The 19,585-nt window shown below is 37.7% G+C and overlaps 1 protein-coding gene across 4 annotated transcripts in view; it reads right to left on the bottom strand.

Annotated features, from left to right (window-relative positions):
- Positions 1-19,585, bottom strand: part of LOC127426035 (voltage-gated potassium channel subunit beta-2) — a 181,352-nt gene that overhangs the window by 29,809 nt on the left and 131,958 nt on the right. For all 4 annotated transcript variants that reach the window (XM_051672495.1, XM_051672496.1, XM_051672494.1 and 1 more), the window contains 3 exons: positions 14,559-14,602; positions 7,941-7,978; positions 7,649-7,728 (listed from right to left, as the gene is read on the bottom strand). In XM_051672495.1, the coding sequence (XP_051528455.1) occupies positions 7,649-7,728; positions 7,941-7,978; positions 14,559-14,602 (162 nt within the window). The remainder of the gene's footprint in view (positions 1-7,648; positions 7,729-7,940; positions 7,979-14,558; positions 14,603-19,585) is intronic.

Genomic DNA, 19,585 nt, shown 5'->3' with positions numbered 1-19,585 from the left:
TTGCATTGTCTCTTTTATTACACCGATAGTCTACAATATGCCATATAAATAAATAATAATAATTAAAAAAAACAATATTTTAACAATTTATTTCCAAAGACTTTATCAATGATTTTTATTTGCACACTTGAATGAAAACTATTGGGTGATTTTTTTTTTATTTATTGTGGGCACTTTCATGTCCCAGGGGTTGATTTTTATTAAAACAAACAGATTTCAACTTTTTTCTTTTCGCTATATGAGGGTCACATTATAACTAACTTGGAAACTTTTTACCAGGCCTTCATCTTTTATTTTTATCTATAGATTTGATTGTTTTAGCCTTGTCCCAGACCCAGACTTTCAATATAAAACTATAAAAATCCATATAACTGCAATGTAACTGTAACAAACAGTGTAATAAACAAATGATTTCAATATTTATTGTGTGAAAATGATTTATCAGTTTTTTTCAAAAAATTACAACTGTCCCATAGCTGTGCCATAATTTCCACCAAACAAATTTGCCCCTAATAAAGTTTTTTTTTTTTTTTTTTTATAAAGTTAGTTTACTTGTTAATGAAGTCAACAAAAGTCTCAGTTAAAAACATGCTTGAAATGAAATATTAGACAAGTGATGTTTGAAGAAAACAAACAAAACTCAAGGTAAATATTACTTGTGATCAGAATTTGCATTGGGTCTAATTATGCAATGTGTGAAAATAGGATTTGGGTATTTAAAGGGATAGTTCACCCAAAAAAGAAATTTCTCTCATCATTTACTCACCCTCATGCCATCCCAGATCTGTCTGGCTTTCTTTCTTTCGCTGGACATAAAACAAAGATTTTTAGAAGAATATTTCAGCTCTGTAGGAACTTACAATTCAAGTGAATGGTGGCCAGAACTTTGAAGCTCCAAAAAGCACATAAAGGCAGCATAAAAGTAATCCATACAACTCCAGTGGTTTAATCCATGTCTTCAGAAGCGATATGATAGGTGTGGGTGAGAAACAGTTCAATATTTTTTTTTTTTTTACTATAAATCTCCACTTTTACTTTCCCTTTCAGATGTAAAAGTTAACTTTGTTTTCAGCAGAGGAAAGAAAGTCACATCTGGGATGGCATTAGGGTAAGTTAATGATGAATTTCCTGTAATGCATGAACAAACATTTTTTTGTTTTGTTTGAGACATTTAGCTGCAAGTAAACAAGATATCCCACACAAAAAATCATGTAAAAAACCAAATGGTGTTCACTTTGCATTTCTATAAGTGGAAGGTTCTTGGCTAAACTACATTGCAATGTGGAACATAAGCAACATTTAGAGAGAAAGTAGACATTAAAGCACACATTTAGAGGGGTGTGGTATGTGAATGAGTGATAAAAACACCTGTGTGCTAAAAGCCCTTAAAAAACGACCTCCTTACTATACCTACACACAGAGGAGAGTCAGTAACAGCCCAGAAACCAAAATGCTCTCTGGCAGCCATTAATGGTGCTGAGGGTACTAATTGGGCCCAATGAGGATACAGTAAGTGCTGTTTCCAGTGAGTGAGATCTCCCCCGGGCTGCACACTAGTCAATTTAATGAACTGCTGTGCTGTTACTCAACCGCAGTAGTCTACGCTCCCAAACGCCTAAAATCCCACCCACCACTTTTCTAGCACAATTATGTAGGAAATAAGCATTGATACAGATTTCCCAATTCGATTCCAATTTATATGGGTATATTTCAGTTATCCCCATAATGCTTTTCTCTCTCAGCTAATGCTGTTAATTATACAGGGAACATTCTAACTTGGTACTACATTACAGAAACGTACATTTTTCAAATGTTTATTAGTTTTTTCGCCACATTTTGGTCACATTTTTAGCTTTTTTAAAAGATACTCCCATAAATATGATGTCTTGAAATTGCAAATATATGCTCATTGAGCTCTTTATTAGGAACACCTGTACACCAACTTATTCATGAGATTATCTAATCAGCCAAAAGTGAGCCAGCAGTGCAATGCATAAAATCATGCAGATACGGCCCAGGTCAGGGGCTTCAGTTAATGTTCACATCAACCATCAAAATGTGATTTCGACCGTGGCATGGTTGTCGGTGCCAGACGGGCTGGTTTGAGTTAGGGCTGCACCTAACGATAATTTTTTTATTGATTAATCTAATGATTCTTTTTCCGATTAGTCGATTAATCTAACGACTAATTTGCCGATTATTCTAAAGATTTTTTATAATTATCACTTGATTAATATAACAGTTAATTAACCCAAAATAAACATAAAAAACTTGTCTCATTAATATTTCAATATTTTATTAAACCTCTTCATCATCTTCTCTTAAACACAAACAAATGTACAAGAAACAAAGTGTGCACTGCAGGGCATTATTCTGCAACAAAAAACAGTGTTACTTTGAATGCAAATTTTAATACAGTGAAAAAGACACTCTATTAGCATAACATATATATATATATAAATAAATTAACATTTCCAACATTCTTTTGAATGTCCATGTACTGAAATAAAATATTTGATGCCATGAGTGTACCTTCATTTACTATTAGTATTATTTTGAATGGCCATGGAAAATGAAGCAATGTGATAATTCTACCTGGTCGCAAAAAGTAGTCCGTTAATTTACCTGATGAACTTTCACCTTTTGCTGACCCTTTATGCTTCGCAGAGCTAATGTGTGCTTCTAAATCACTTGCACCTTTATTAGCAACTGACACATAAGTGCCAGCTTTACATGTCATACATTCTGCTTCCCACAGATCTCGACCTGGACAAAAGCATGGAAATTTTCTGTGCAAATCTTCTGTAAATTAGCACTTTCGTTTGGGCATTGTTTCCACTCAGCTGTCATTTGCTGCTACTGTCAAGCAACTGTTTGATGCCAAACACAACAGCGCTTCGCGCGTTCGCGGAGAGATTGACAGGCAGGAATTTGGCCAATAGTTGCTGCAAGCCTCTTATAATTGACCAATTGGTGTGCAAGAAGGGGGGACTTACAAAGAGGGGTTAAAGCAATGCAAATATGCGCGCACACACAATGAAGTATTAGACCGGATGCACATCATAATGCAACTAAAGCCGAATCCCGGACATTTTCGCAAATTTTGAAATCCCGGCCGGATGCTTTTTTAAGGTCTGAAAAAGAGGACATGTCTGGGAAAAAGAGGACGTATAGTCACCCTACGTTAGCAGCAGTGCAGAAATTACTTTTAACATGGGGGCGATGAGGAAACATTTAGAAAATCAATTTAAAGTGACTACTACTAACAGAAACACGTGTTGTAATACTATTATGTCATGCTTGGGTGGGGTCAAAAAGTAAACAGGACTTACAATGCTGCCTTGCTGCCTTTCGCTTCAAGTGTTCGTTCATGGTGGTTGTACTGCTGTGATAAGCCATTTCCAATTTGCATAGCTTACACAGCACCACATTGTTGGGTCTCTGGCTAAAATACTCCCATGCTTTAGATGACCGTAGGCAAGTTTGTTTTACACTGAAAATGGCACTGTCTCTTTAAGAATAGTGGTAGTTCAGCGAGCATCTCACAGAAGTGAATTGGTTGAGCGCACAATTAAGTTTAGCACACGGCTTCACGGCATCCATGGCATGCATTATTTGAATTAAATATTTTTATTTTACAGTAGCTATTTTACAGTATTACAGTAGCTAATCAAAGACATTTTTAGGTGCATAGTGCAAAATTAGGTCGCATATGCAAGGGATTTACTTGTAGTGCAGAGGGCCGTGCAGAGTAAAAGATCATTCTTGGGCTTTAAGAATTGATAACAGGATCATTCAAATGAAGATCGCGATAAATTGTAAAATCTATATATTTACCACGCCCTTTCCACGACTGACAAAAATAAACTATCCCAAAGAGCTTTGTAATAATGTAAGATAACTAATCAAGCTATCAAAAAGATGAGCGAACACATTTCATCTTAATTGATACAATGCGGTTGAACAGTGGAAGATGGCATGCTTTGATTTAGTCATTAGCTGAAGAGTGCAGTTAATAAGTCCTAGTCCACTTGAAACTAAGACCCACGATAAGTTGAAAATTCCCAACTTCAAAGGAGGACCAGTTATAGAGCAGATAGGCCTGAATATGAGCAGCACATCTGAATATGCATGCGAGTGGTGTTTGCTTGTGTTAGTGTGTCGAACAGAGATGAAGATAGAGATGGACGTGTGAAGGGGGTGGCACGGCCTGTGTTTTTTGTTTATGTGCGAGGGAGAGAAAGACAGACATTACAGCTTCATTTTCTGTTACAGCATAATTTTTTGTAAAGCTGCTTTGAAACGATGCGTGTTGTGAAAAGCGCTATAAAAATAAAAATGACTTGACAGAGAGATAGATATGACACAAGCTGATGTGTACATTTACATGGCAGGGCAGATAAATATGTATTTGCAGGTCTACGCATTTTGCCATTTGTGCCAAGGAGTGATGTATATTTACGCGATTTATATTTATTATATTTATATTATTTATGGGGTGTTTGTCCTGTTACAGCCCAGTTGGTTTTTAAGCATAGCATTGACCACGGGTGTAAATGCTGCTGGCGCTGTTCTTTCCAATGGCTAAATAAAACAGACCTTCCCACTCACATCTTTTGCTACTCCTCTCTCCCCATCAGCGCCAACGTACTGCGATGCCCATGTCCAGCACTGGGCTAATGACAGAGCACATTACGAACTGCTATCCTCACCTAATTTGCACAGTATATTTATGAAACATCTTGCGCCTGGCACCTTGCCTTATTTAGAGTGAAAATGTGTTCTTTAGATTCATAGCACTGCAGGGAATAACATCTAAGATGAATTAACACTACCGATCTACAGATGTGTTACTGTCATGAAGCAAATCTCAAACTGGAAACGTATTTTAGCAGCATAATTTAGGCCAGTGTTTTTAGTAGTTTTGTTGTTTTCCTCAAAGTCCTCAGGTGTTATATCTTGACAATGGTATCAACCCCTACATTTGACTTTGAAAAACATCTGTGAGATACAGATAATATAATAATAATACCGTGTATATAGGCCTGTTAAGGTATTGTTTCTTGTTAATGCATTTAATTCCTTTTTAAGGGAAGAAAATGAAATGACAGGCTTCAACTGTTGAGTTTAGTGATTCACTCAGATTATAAGGTGACAAGAAAAAGTATGTGAACCCTTTGGAATTAATTGGTCATAAAATGTGATCTCATCTTCATTTAAGCCACAACTATAGACAAAGCACAATGTGCTTAAGCTAATAACACAAAAACAATTTAAAAATTTTTTGAACACATCCCATTAAACATTCACAGTGCTGTGGAATAAGTGAACCCCTAAGCTAAAGACATCAACAAAAGCTAATAAGCATCAAGAGTTGGCAAACCTGGCATCCAATGAATGAAACAAGATTGGAGGTGTGGGTTAGTGCTACTTTGAACTTTGAGCTACTCTGAGTTTGCTATTCATAAGCAGCATATGCTGATGTTGACTATGCCTTGCAAAAAAGAGATGTCAGAAGAATCAAGAATTGTTGCTTTGCATAAAGCTGATGTGAAAGGGGTAAAAGTTATTTTGAAGAGCTTAGACATTCATCTGTCCACAGTTAGACAAACTGTCTATAAATAGAGATGATTTAGTACTGTGGCTACTCTCACTAGAAGTGGCCGTCCAGACAAGATGACTCAAATGGCACACAGCAGAATGCTGAATGAGGTAAAAAACGAACCCTAGAGTGACAGATAAAGACTTGAAGGAATCGTTAAAACTGCTTAACATCTGTTCATGAGTCTACTATATGGAAAACATTAAACAGGCATGGTGTCCATGGCAGGACACTACGAAGGAAGCCGCTGCTTTCCACCAAAATCACTGCTGTGCACCTGAAGTTTTCCAAAGACCACCTTGACATTCAACAATGCTACTGGGAAAATGTTTTGTGGACTGCTCAAATCAAACTAAGGTTGAATTGTTTGGGAAGAACATGCAGCACTACATATGGTGTAAAAAGAGCACCACATACCAACATGAAAATATCATCCAAACGGTGAAGTACGGTGGTGGGAGCATCATGATTTGTGGCTGCTTCGAGGCCTGGACCACTTGCCATCATCGAGGGAAAAATTAATTCCTAAGTTTATCAAGATATCCTACAGGATAATGTCAGGGTGGTTGTACGCCAGCTGAAGCTCAGTAGAAGTTAAGTGATGCAGCAGGACAATGACCCTAAACATCGACGTAAATCCACAATAGAATGGCTTAAAAAAAGAAAATCCACCTTTTGGAGTGGCCCAGTCAGAGCACAGACCTTAACCCAATAGAGATGCTGTGGAATGACCTCACGAGAGTCGTTCACACCAGACATCCTAAGAATGTGCTGTTTTTCCTGCAATCCTTTGATTTTACAGTGTGTTTTGCTTGTAAGTAGACCTAATATTACATTCTTGAGATTTAAATAATTATTAAATTACACCATGCGACTGCAAATGATTTAATTTACAAATACCTTAACCATCACTTTGACATTTTGTTAGATATGCATTAACTGTCCTATCTGTGTTAAAATAAAAATCACAGCTAATAACAATTAAGAATTAAATTATAATTTAAGTCATAATACACTTTAAAATGATGAACATTAGGAGCGTTTAGGAGAGTCGGCTATTCAGACCAGTATCATAAAATATGGGCTACATTTAAAATGACATGAACAACATCAAAAAAAAAAAAAAATCGGACTTGAGCAGAAAATCAGATTTGGGTCACATTCAGCTGCAATGTGAACGTCGCCAAAGAGTATAATTTTTCACAATCTTATTTTTAGACTATCTATATACATTTTTTGCTTCCAAATTCTGTACTGAGATGTTGTCATATTGTGTTGCTCAATGGCCTTCTGTCGGGGGTATTGCTTCACTGTCATGTAATCACATTTAATGTTAAAGCAGGATAATCCTGCAGATAATTGCGCTACATCTTGCTCACAAAAAGGCTGATAAATTTCTCTTGTTTGAAAAAGCAGAGACTCTATGATGCCAAGATCCAACTAGAAGTTCTAACCAATTTGTCACTGCAATATCTGGAATATGAATACACATGGCAGTTTAAAGCCTTACCCTGATCCTAAAAACATGACTGGTGGGTTTGTATTGAGTCTTTATGACAAGTTCAAACACAAACACCCACGCGAGACACCGGCAAAGAACACTATTTTTCAAAGATGTCCTGGGTCAGCTGCCACATAAATTCTAATTCAGCTTTTAAAATGACCCCACGTTTTATAGTACGCTTGAGGAAAGTTCATACTTAAAACAGATGAAGTTATTAAAAAGACAACTAGAAAGAAAATGTGAGAGGTTGCGCTGCTACTATGCTAGGGTGTTCGTGATGGTTAATAGGGCATTGCACGGTGGTTGCTTCAGTGTTCTTTGTGGTTACCAGGCAGTTGCAGGTATGTACTTAACTGTAGCACACATCATTTACTTTAAACATTATCAGAAAGTGGTCTTCAAATGCTCTGGAACCTTCTTCAGATATTTTCATTCCTCAACTATTACGGCCAGATTAAAAACAATTACATATTTCAGCACATGGCAATCCTACAAGCTTAAATTTGATGGGGTGGTCTGTGTGTTAATTTTGGCTCACTCACTTTCCTGCAGCGTAGACTTCTGCCGTGTCAAACAGATTGATCCCATTTTCATATGCCAGAGTCATCAGCTGCTCTGCCATCTGTCAGAATGGAAGGGAGAGGAGGGGACCAAGCATTCAAGGTGTTGCAGTCTTTTCAGTTATTAAGTTATTAACGGCTGTGCTGTGCATTGTGCTACTCCAAAAATCAAGTCAACTTTACTGTTAGTAAATTTACAGTATATACTGGCAATGAAAAAAAAGGCATTATGATATGAAAGCTTAGATGAAGTCTATGTTTAAACAGATTGTACCTCATCTGTGATCTGCCCTCCAAACGTCACCCATGTTCCTGTGAAGTTTCACACAATAAACAAGGTTTAAATGATTACCAGTGCTCCACCAATGACACTGCTGAGTAAAGCCTTAAGATGAAGCTACAGATAACATGGATAATCTTTAATGCTCTGCTGAAGAGAACAAAACAACACAGGCTGGATGGTGGCGATTTCAGCTGACTTCCATCTGGTAGTTTGAAGAAACAATTAATTGAAAAAGAAACTACAACAGCTTTTATATCTTGCAGGTTTCTTAAAGCTGCAGTGTGTCATTTCTGTGCCACTAGTGCCACTGAACAGAATTGCAAAAATAAACATTTGTTTTCAAGCAGCTTTTCGATTACACTGTTTGCTGTTGATCGAACAAACAGATAGTCCCAAACTCACGCCATTGGTTGAGTCAATTTTATTGTGTTAGCATGAACGAGATGCTCAAAACAGAAGAGATTTTATAGCACCCCAGAGACACAGGGTTTACAGTTTGAGAAAATTTACCTATGAATGGCTTACTTACAGTTGTCTCTGCATGTAAACTGGGATAAGAGAAAGTATTTTAACCAGAAAACGTTACGCACTTCATCTTTAAGGTGTGGCCACACATACCTTCGCACAACAAAATTCCATGGGAGAAGATGGTGTGGACGGATGTTGAGCGCGTGTGAAACCAGCAAAATTATAATGGTCAAAAAGCTTTTTAAAGGAGTCATGTCATGAGGAATCAAATGTTCCTTAATATGTTGACATATAAGAGGTCTTTCTACTATAAAAACATACTGTACATTTCAGAATTTAATCTCCAATGAAATAAAAGCATTTAATGAAACCAAGCTGCAAAAATGCCTCGTTCTCTATTTCCACGCTACCCTGTGTCACTAGGGGTACATTAATTCATGACCGCCTTTACAGCAAAAAACATCAATGCCTACTTATCGCATCCTTGGCCCCACCCACTGGTGCTCAGTTTATACTCAGAGAGAGAGGAAGCAGGACATACATTTGAAGTCAGAAGTTTACATACACCTTAGCCAAATACATTTAAACTCAGTTTTTCACAATTCCTGACATTTAATCATAGAAAACATTCCCTGTCTTAAGTCAGTTAGGATCACTACTTTATTTTAAGAATGTGAAATGTCAGAATAATAGTAGAGAGAATGATTTATTTCAGCTTTTATTTCTTTCATCACATTCCCAGTGGGTCAGAAGTTTACATACTTGTTAGTATTTGGTAGCATTGCCTTTAAATTGTTTAACTTGGGTCAAACATTTTGGGTAGCCTTCCACAAGCTCCTCACAATAAGTTGCTGGAATTTTGGCCCATTCCTCCAGACAGAAGAGTCATGTTTTAAGGCCTCCTTGCACACACATTCTTTTTCAGTTCTGCCAACAAATTTTCTATCAGACTGAAGTCAGGGCTTTGTGATGGCCACTCCAATACCTTGACTTTGTTGTCCTTAAGCCCTTTTGTCTTAACTTTGGAGGTATGCTTGGGGTCATTGTCCATTTGGAAGACCCATTTGCGACCAAGCTTTAATTTCCTGGCTGATGTCTTGAGATGTTGCTTCAATATTTCCACATAGTTTTCCTTCCTCATGATGCCATCTATTTTGTGAAATGCATCAGTCCCCTCTGCAGCAAAGCACCCCCACAACACGATGCTGTCACCCCCATGCTTCACAGTTGGGTTGGTGTTCTTCGGCTTGCAAGCCTCACCCTTTTTCCTCCAAACATAATGATGGCCAAACAGTTCAATTTTTGTTTCATCAGACCAGAGGACATTTCTCCAAAAAGTAAGATCTTTGTCCCCATGTGCACTTGCAAACTGTAGTCTGGCTTTTTTATGGGGGTTTTGGAGCAGTGGCTTCTTCCTTGCTGAGCAGCCTTTCAGGTTATGTCGATATAGGACTCATTTTACTGTGGATATAGATACTTGTCTACCTGTTTCCTCCAGCATCTTCACAAGGTCCTTTGCTGTTGTTCTGGGATTGATTTGAAATTTTCGCACCAAATTACGTTCATCTCTAGGAGACAGAATGTGTCTCCTTCCTGAGCGGTATGATGGCTGCGTGGTCCCATGGTGTTTATACTTGGGTGCTATTGTTTGTGCAGATGAACGTAGTACCTTCAGGCATTTGGAAATTGCTCCCAAGTATCAACCAGACTTGTGGAGGTCCACAATTTTTTTTGGCTGATTTTGTCTTGGCTGATTTCTTTGGATTTTTCCATGATGTCAAGCAAAGAGGCACTGAGTTTGAAGGTAGGCCTTAAATGCATTCACAGGTACACCTCCAATTTACAACACCTCCTAACAGAAGCTAATTGGCTAATCGTCTAAAGGCTTGACATAATTTTCTGGAATTTTCCAAGCTGCTTAAAGGCACAGTTAACTTAGTGTATGTAAACTTCTGACCCACTGGAATTGTGATATAGTCAATTAAAAGTGAAACAATCTGTAAACAATTGTTGGAAAAATTACTCGTGTCATGCACAAAGTAGATGTCCTAAACGACTTGCCAAAACTGTAGTTTGCTAATATTAAATCTGTGGAGAGGTTAAAAAAAAAAAAAGAGTTTTAATGACTTCAACCTAAGTGTATGTAACCTTCTGACTTCAACTGTAGGCCTACTGTGGCCTCACTATTCCTGAACACCAAAGGGGACCCATCTGGACTATTTTGGATTATTTTTGTATATATTCATGCACTAGACCACTTGATTCATATCTTGTGCCGCTTTTAAAAGACACGGTGTCAAGTTACAACTCTGAAGAGGAGACTCCATTTGGTTTCATTCAGCTGCTGCCTCTTGCCGTTGAGCATAAACGCATCATGGACGCATTCTTTCACCCATCTGTGCTATTTTTAATTGTTGACAACATGTGCTAGATGGACATCTTTGACCATTTTTATATGTTTCTGGTGATGTGATGTTGTATGTGTGTGCGTCATGTGGATGTGTCTTCATCGTATTTCAGAGTGGATTGTATGTTTTTCAGCTCATGTCGGCGTGGATTGCTTGTGAACCAGTCATAATATGATTCAAGCTTTGCAAAGCAACTATTTTTGAAGAATGGGGCTGTTAAAAACACTTGGACCTGATACAAAACTGTAAGTAAACCATTTCATTCATTAATATTTCAAATGTCATGACTGTTTGATAGTTTATGGTGCTGAGTGTTAACAGTTGTGCTTAAAATGAACAGTTTAAATATATTTTGATGAAATGTGTTGGATGTGCGTTATTTGTAAACCCTGAATTGTAGTTTTATAATATTGTGGGGTTGTTCATTCTCTTCCGATTGAGTTTCAAATATGGCTGATTTCAAGGGGCTGCATGCTGTTAGCCAATCATATAAGTGGCCGTTTACATTTACGTTTTAAGGAGGCGCTTAGGCCAAAACAGAGCATTTCAGACAGAGGGCAGGAGACAGGGTGGAAAATTATTATATATTACTAAATTATGATTTTGGTGCAAAACCTTGATAACATTATCAGTGGACCACAGTGAAAAAAGTACAATTATGAAAAAGAGCATTTCATGACACCTTTAATGCTGCACTTTATACTATGTTAGACTCAAGTTAAAATGAAACTCACAGATAAAATGATATCCTTGTGCATTGTGAATATTCAGTGTAGCTGTGTATGAAGTACCGCCCACACGGTGGTCGGAGCCAAAACAAACAGCTTCCTATTGGTCAACTTGGCCAATTCGCCTGTCAAAGTTCACCAAACTTGAAATCTGTGCAAAATCCAAGAAGTTCATCGCCACCGGAAATCCATCACGCTAAATTCACGATCACGCGGATTGCCATTGAGATTACTGTATTTTGCCTGCGGAATTTCGCTGTGCGAAGGTAAATGTGATCGCGCCTTAAATCTACAGTGCATTCAGAAAGTATACAGACCCTTTCATTTTTTTTCCACATTTTGCTATGCTGCAGCCTTATGCTAAAATGCTTTAAATCTACACTCCATACCCTATAATGAAAAAGCAAAAACCAGATTTTTGATAACTTTGCAAATTTATTAAAAAGAAAAAAAGAAAAAACTGAAATATCACATTGACCTAAGTATTCAGACCGTAACTCAGTACTTAGTTGAAGCAACCAGGGATTAAAGCAAAAAAATAAATAAAAAAATTCTGACTGAAAACTTTTTTCAGGCCAAGTCATATTCCTTTAACCGACACTTTATTTAAATACTCGAGACCAAAAGCGTTTTAAGAGAAGATGTTTTAGAACAGCTTTTCTATTGCCAGTTTGCGTAATTTCAAAGCTGTTTTCAATCTATTAAATAAAACTGATACTTTTTGCAATGCTTTAGGCATACAAATAATCAACCATCTACATACATTTTCAGTGCATATGTTTTTATTTATCTTATAACACCAATCAATGTTTTGTTTTCAGTGAACCTCTCAACACATTAAAAAAAAAAAAAAAAAAAAAACTGACAGCTGGTTGGCTGGTTTTAGCTGGCCTTAGTTGGTCAGGCGGGACTTAGTTGGTCAGGCTGGTCTTAGCTGGTCAGGATGGTCTTATTTGGTCAGGGTGGTCTTAGCTGGTCTCCCAGCCTGACCAGCTAAAAAGTGTTCAAACCCCCTCTGAAACCTGCTAACTGACCAGCCTGGCTAGGCTGGGCGACCAGCTAAAACCAGCCGACCAGCTTAAGCAGGGGTCTGCAAAATTTTTGACATGAAGTGACATTTTTAAATTCCCTTGTAAATCCCTGTGACAAACCTCCTCCAAAAAGAAAGAAAAAGACAGACAGATAGATAGACAGACAGACAGAAAACTAACAGACCCTGTCCATGCAGAATAAAACAACTTTTATAAGGTTACTAAAATGGAGTCTTCATCTCACGTGAGTGATCGATTTTATACATATATTTTAAAATTACTGTTGATTTCATTGCGTAAACATTTGTAATGAGGAAAACAATGAGTGAACCTATAATTATGTTGATTTGAGAGTCACTATCTAGTGTATACATGGACCCTGTATGCCAGCTTGACAATCTCAGCGGTAACTGTTTATTTACACCAGGCAAGTAAGCTACTGTTCAAGCACAGCGCAACCAATGCAAAGCAGACACGTTTACTCACGTGACCCTCCACTGCAGCACTGCTGAACATTACGTCTGTCACGCATTGAGCAGCTCATGATGAGCGGTGGGCACGTGAAGGGTTTGTCCGGGCTGCACGCTTCTGCTGACTTGCGCTGTTTAGTCACACAAAGTTTTGGCATGCAGTTGCGAAGGACTTCATGTCGATAATTCATATTGTCGCTCACGTGCGAGTGAGTGATTATTACAAATGCCACCAAGGGGATCAAACAATAATTTGCGGACCCCCTGCGGTACCACCACGGACCCCCTAGGGGTCGTGGACTCCTTGTTGAAGACTCTTGCAATAGAGGGTATGCACATGATGTCACAGTAGGCGGAAGTCACTGCGATTACACCCACTCAGTGCATACCCTCTATTGACAGAAATCCGTCGGAGCGACGGAGAACTTTAATCCCTGAGCACCTTTGGAAGCGATTAAAACCTAGTCTTTTTGGGTTTTGCACACCTGGATTTGGGGATTTTCTGCCATTCTTCTCTGCAGATCCTCTCAATCTCTGTCAGGTTGGATTGGAACAGTCAGTGGACAGCCATTTTCAGGTCTCTTCAGAGATGTTCGATTGGGTTCAAGTCTGGGCTCTGGCTGGGCCACACAAGGACATTCACAGAGTTGTCCCTAAACCACACTTAGATGCTTTTTTATGTGTCTTGCACTGAGAGGCTCCCGTCTGGCCACTCTGCCATAAAGCCCAGATTGGTGGAGTGTTGCAGCGATGGTTGTACTTCTGCAAGTTTTTCCTATCTCCACACATGATCTCTGGAGCTACACCAGAGTGACCATTGGGTTCTTGGTCACCTTTCTTACCAAGGCCCTTCTCCCCTGATTGCTCAGTTTGGCCGGGCGGCCAGCTCTAGAAAGAGTCCTGGTTGTTCCAAACTTCTTCCATTTAAGAATTATGAAGGCCACTGTGCTCTTGGGAACCTTCAATGCAGCCAAAAATATTTTGTAGCCTTCCCCATATCTGTGCCTCGACACAATCCTGTCTCTGAGCTCTGCAAGCAGTTCCTTTGACCTCATGTCTTGGTGTTTGCTCTGATATGCATTTTCAGCTGTGAGACCTTATATAGACAGGTGTGTGCCTTTCCAAATCATATCCAATCAATAAAATTTGCCACAGGTGGACTCCAATCAAAGTGTAGAAACATCTCAAAGATGTTTCAGAGAAATGGGATGCACTTGAGCTAAATTTCAAGTGTCATAGCAAAGGGTCTGAATACTTATGTCAATGTGATATTTCATTTTTTAACTTTTTAATAAATTTGCAAAGTGACCAAAAATCTGGTTTTTGCTTTGTCATTATGGGGTATGGAGTGTAGAATGATTAATTTTTTTTGAAAGCTTTTAAAGCATTTTAGCATAAGGTTGTTACTTAACAAAATGTGAAAGAAAAAAAATGAAGGGGTCTGAATACTTTCTGAATGCAATATATGTCACAAAAGACTTTGAGTGAGAGGCCGTACACTCACCTAATCCAAGACATGAGACTCTCAGGCCCGACTTTCCGAGGTTTCTGAAAACAAAGGAAAAAACAAATAAACAAACATGATGTTTAATGTGTTTACCTTGGTTTCTTTATCACATTGTATAAGTCAGTATAAGATAATTCCAGAACAAAACAGCTCGTCATCATTGTCTGTCCCAACCTAGTTTTCTGCACATAAATCCTGTTCCCAAATGTAGTGAGCTGCCTATCTAGACAACATTTCAAGGCATCAAAGATGCATTCCTGAAAGCACTCATGCTGCCTTCTCAGAACCTTATTTTGACCAAAATCCAAGACAGTATCGTATCTGTAGCAGATAAGAGAATCAGAAAATGCTTTTGCAACAAACTCACTGATTAAAATCACCCAAGATGACAGATGAGTCAAAAGTTATAAATGTATTTAATTAAATACCGAAAAGTATTGATAAACTTCAAATAAAATCAAAAACTATTTTATTGTAGATTCAAAAGAATCGGCTCATTACAGTAATATTTTCCGGAAACGGATTACAATGGATGCGCCGGGTATTTCACACCGTAGATTCAAAAGAATCGGCTAATAAGTGCAGTTTGTTCACGAATCTAATTAAAGTTTCCCAACCCTACAAATCAGTCACTTGGGAGGTACTATAATGGTGAGGATGCTGACTTAGAAGGTAGCTGCCAATGTAGGCAGTAGACAGCAAGGCAGCTCACTAGGTTTAACAGACCTATTGTCTGAAAAAGCACTGTGGTCTGGGAGGACATGCTGCAGTTTAGACACCAGGCTTCAGGTTCCCCAATGACCACAGCCTGAGCCCCATGGATGCCACTGGGGCAGCCAGGGGAACGTATGAAGTTTGTTAGTCATCCTGCTGATTGGTCCTTCTTGGGAAAAATGAGACTCAGAAGTGACTGAGGGCAGATCACTCACCCCAGGCTGATGGGCTTCAGGGAGTGAGGATCACTATTGAGCTTACAGAGACAGCATATATAATGAACAGAACAGGCCAAATGAAGGCTTGCCACAACAGTTACAGAGCTCCATGAAACTGAGAGCCTACATCTTCTATAACTTCTTCTGGAGGTGAGCCCAGAGCATCCCACAGGACAACTGCTGCTGGTCACAAGCTCAAAGGTTTGGCTGACAGTTTGGATCCAATTTTCTTTACTTTCACTTTTATTTTTGTCCAAAACCCAAAAGATCTATATACACACACATATAAAAAAGAAGAAGAAGAAGAAGGTCAAATATCATCAAGAAGCTAAAAACAAATATAGAGATACATTTTTTTAGCTATATTGTCCAGTAAGTGTGTGTGTGGCATCTGTACAGAAGCATGTACAATGATAAAGATGTGTGTGTTTGGGATTAGGGGTGATATAACAAGCTGTCTATGTGTGTAGGAGTACTAGGCATGTATGTGCGTATTTCTAAAAGATTGTGTGGGGTGTTTGCACATGGGTGTCTATGTTGAATTAGAAACATGTGGGTGTCCGGTGACAGATTGCAATGAAAAGTAGGGAGCCATAGAACCTGCAGACCGGAAGTTTCTTTTTCTGAAGTCCTATTCATTGGAGCATTTGCAAGTAAGTTCAATATGGCTGGCAATAGAGCACAGCAGTGCCTGCCTACATTTTCTGCCTTCTTGATTCCGGCAGTATTTTTCATTTTCATTTTTTCCATTAGTTTTTCATAAATACAAAAGCCTTGAATCAAACCAACCAGCTCTGAGGTGAATCACAACATTACAAACTTTGATTTAAAAAAAATAAAAAATAAAAATAAATAAAATTTTTTTTTTTAAATCAGATAAATTGACACCTACACACATGTACACCTACTTATTAATGCAATTATCTGATCAGCCAATCATGTGGCAGCAGTGCAATGCATAAAATCATGCAGATACGGGTCAGGACCTTCAGTTAATGTTCACATGAACCATCAGAATGGAGAAAAAAAGTGATCAGTCATTTCCACCGTGGCATGATTGTTGGTGCCAGACAGGCTGGTTTGAGTACTTCTGTAACTGCTGATCTCCTGGGATTTTCATGCACAACAGTCTTTACAGTTTACTCAGAATGGTGCCCAAAAAAAAAAAAAAAAAAACAACATCCAGTGAGCAGTAGTTCTGCGGACAGACATGCCATGTTGATGAGAGAGGTCAACAGAGAATGGCCAGACTGGTTCGACTCTGGACTGAAGTTGCTGGCGTATTCAGGACTAATAAACTCTTAATTGTGTTACTGTTTCTTTCTTATCAGTGTTGTATTGTGTTGAATATTTCACAGGTTGGAGATGAATACTGCATGATGGGCAGTGGCCAGGCAGAACTGGACCCAGGTGCAGCCCTGGAGATTAGATTTGATGGGAGTCAAGCCAGAGGTCAATAATGTTGTGTGTGTCTTTAGTCAGGTTAATGATATGCAGGTGAACACAGGCGGTCAGGTTTGTTTACGAACCAGGGATTCTTTATAATGGAACAGGTAGGACTAAGGGTGGGTGATGTAAGCACAAATTTATATCATTGTGTTATAGAAAGTTATTCTAAAACTTAAATAATGAAATTCCTTTTTGAATTAAAATAATGTCCAAAGTAATAATCGACCTGTTATGGGCCTGTTATTTATCAATAAATAACTAATTATTAAAAACAATATTTTATCAATTTTATATACTCTGCCTAATTTTTTAATCCAAACAAAACAAAAGGGCTCTTTTTAGTTGAATATGTCAGCCTAAGTGTTTGCTTTGATTCTGAAGCATAGCCTTCAATCACGTATTTGGTTTGGATTTAGCCTTCCATTCGATACTGGTAATCTTTTTGGCAAGCTACGCTAAATTTTTTTAATTTTTTTGTAGTCACAACTTGATTTCATTACATTCTATCCATTTAAATGTGTAAATTGGAAGTTTACTTAATCCATTTGAGTTGGGACTACATGACTACTTTTTGCGGTGTTAATGTAGCATTGGCATGCTTTGAATGAGACTTGATTGGTAGAGTAAATGTTAAAATTAAGTTTTACTGAGTTTGTTTTTGTGCAAGATGAATATCTATTATGATACTTGCTAATGTTTAATGTTTTATGTTAAGATTTAGAAAAAGTTTGTTATGTTGGTGTTTTGGGGGTTACCATTATGGTGACGAGTGGAGCCTGAGCTAACGATGAGGACAGGTAGATGTCTCACATAAATCTACACTTTGTAGTGCTTCCAACCAGCATGTATTTAGCATGCTAACTTTCACTTTCTCTAGTTAGTCCATCAGCATTAAGGCTTATAACTCTACAAAAAAAAAAGTGTTTGGTATCATTTTAAAGAAAACTTTATTTTATTTTTTTTAAAAGATATAGATTATAATAAATTCAGAGAATCTTAACCTAAGAAACAACTGAAAAAAAAAAATAAATAATAATAATAAAAAAAAACTTCAGCAAAAACGTTTCTTATTTTTCTAATTTTACATAATATATCTCAGGATGTAAATAAGGTAGCTCCAAAAAAACTGTTTTTGTTTTGTTCCCAATCATCTCACCTGTAATTGAGTACAATTTTGTGTTGATACGACTAAGCAATCTAAAGTTATAGCACTACAAATATATTTTATACTAGTGTCCAAAAACTTCTTCAAACAAATAAAATATAATAATTGTACATAAGAATTAATTACACATGCAAATAAATCAATGACTAAAGGTATGCCCTCTCTCTCTCCAAAGCATGCAGACATGAGCACAAGATCTCATTCAGTTTCATTCTGTGTCACTTGAGCCATTAAGTTATAGTTGTGTTATGTACGTGACGCCATCTTCTGGTGGCTATATGTCATTTGAGTGACAATCCTCTCTGCCCATATTTGGTTGACTTTCACCTTTGGTTGCAGCAGTCTGAATCCTAATATGATTGGTTTAGCAGTCCATGATGCTGGACAACATACTAAATCATTCAGATGATGTCATCTGATCCAGGAAAGCTAATATGTTTTTAGTCAGATAGCACATTAAGTGCTGTGTGCAGAGTGAGCTTTATGTGGACTATGTCATTATCTTTGCATCTGATTACATTGTGTGTGGGCACGTTTTAAAGATAATCAAGTAATGGTATGTGATATTTTATGTTCCGTTTATTTTAGGTGAAGTTATAAGCAAAAACACAGCATGTAAGCAGCACCTAATTACAGTTAACGTGCATATATAAGACATATACTTAGCTATTACTCGCTATATTTTTGTCTGTGAGTAAAACAAATAGGCTGGTTGTATTCTACTTTTTGAGAACTTTCCAACAACATGACATGTGGCTATTTGATCAGTTTGATGTTTTTACTGATTACAATAATATGTGCAGTGCAAAATGATTAATAAATGATCAAAAAGGAACACTTCTGATTTCTCTGCAAATTTCAAATAACTTGTTCAGTTTTGGTCATAATGCCTACACACATTGTAAAGTACAGCTTCAAAGCTTTAAAAGAATACCTATTTTGTGTTGGTCAAGACTGTAGTAATAAATATTTTGATAATTAAGACATAAGAGATTTATTTGAGATACATTGACATGTCCAATGTAGTTGGGTTCACCATTTAGGAATAACTCACCCCAAAATGATCATAATTTACTAATCCAAAACCACTCCAAAGCTGTATGACTTCCGCAAATAAAATGTGCCGCATTGATTTCCAAGACATTTTGCAGAACGTCGGAATGCCAATGATGTCAAATGCTATCAATTCTCACATGTCAAAATGCCAGGTTTGACGTTACATTTTTGTAACTTTTGGAGCTTGACAGGCCCAGTAACCATTCATTTTTGTTGTACAGAAAAGAGCTGCTTAGACATGTGACAGAATTTTTATTTTGGATGAATTATTCCTTTATTCCACTTGATCAAGCAGTAGTCAACTGGCCCTTATTGGATACTGGGAAAAGGAGAGCATCATTTCTAAAACTCATCTAATGGTGGTTTGTGCTGCATCAAGAGGTTCTAGAACAGGATGGTTCAAGGGAGTCAAAATGTTCAAG

The sequence above is a fragment of the Myxocyprinus asiaticus genome, chromosome 35 (assembly GCF_019703515.2).
Source record: "Myxocyprinus asiaticus isolate MX2 ecotype Aquarium Trade chromosome 35, UBuf_Myxa_2, whole genome shotgun sequence".
In the NCBI taxonomy this organism is placed as follows: Eukaryota; Metazoa; Chordata; class Actinopteri; order Cypriniformes; family Catostomidae; genus Myxocyprinus; species Myxocyprinus asiaticus.
The sequence above is the reverse complement of the archived record's forward strand: the minus strand, read 5'-3'. Positions and strand labels throughout refer to the sequence as shown.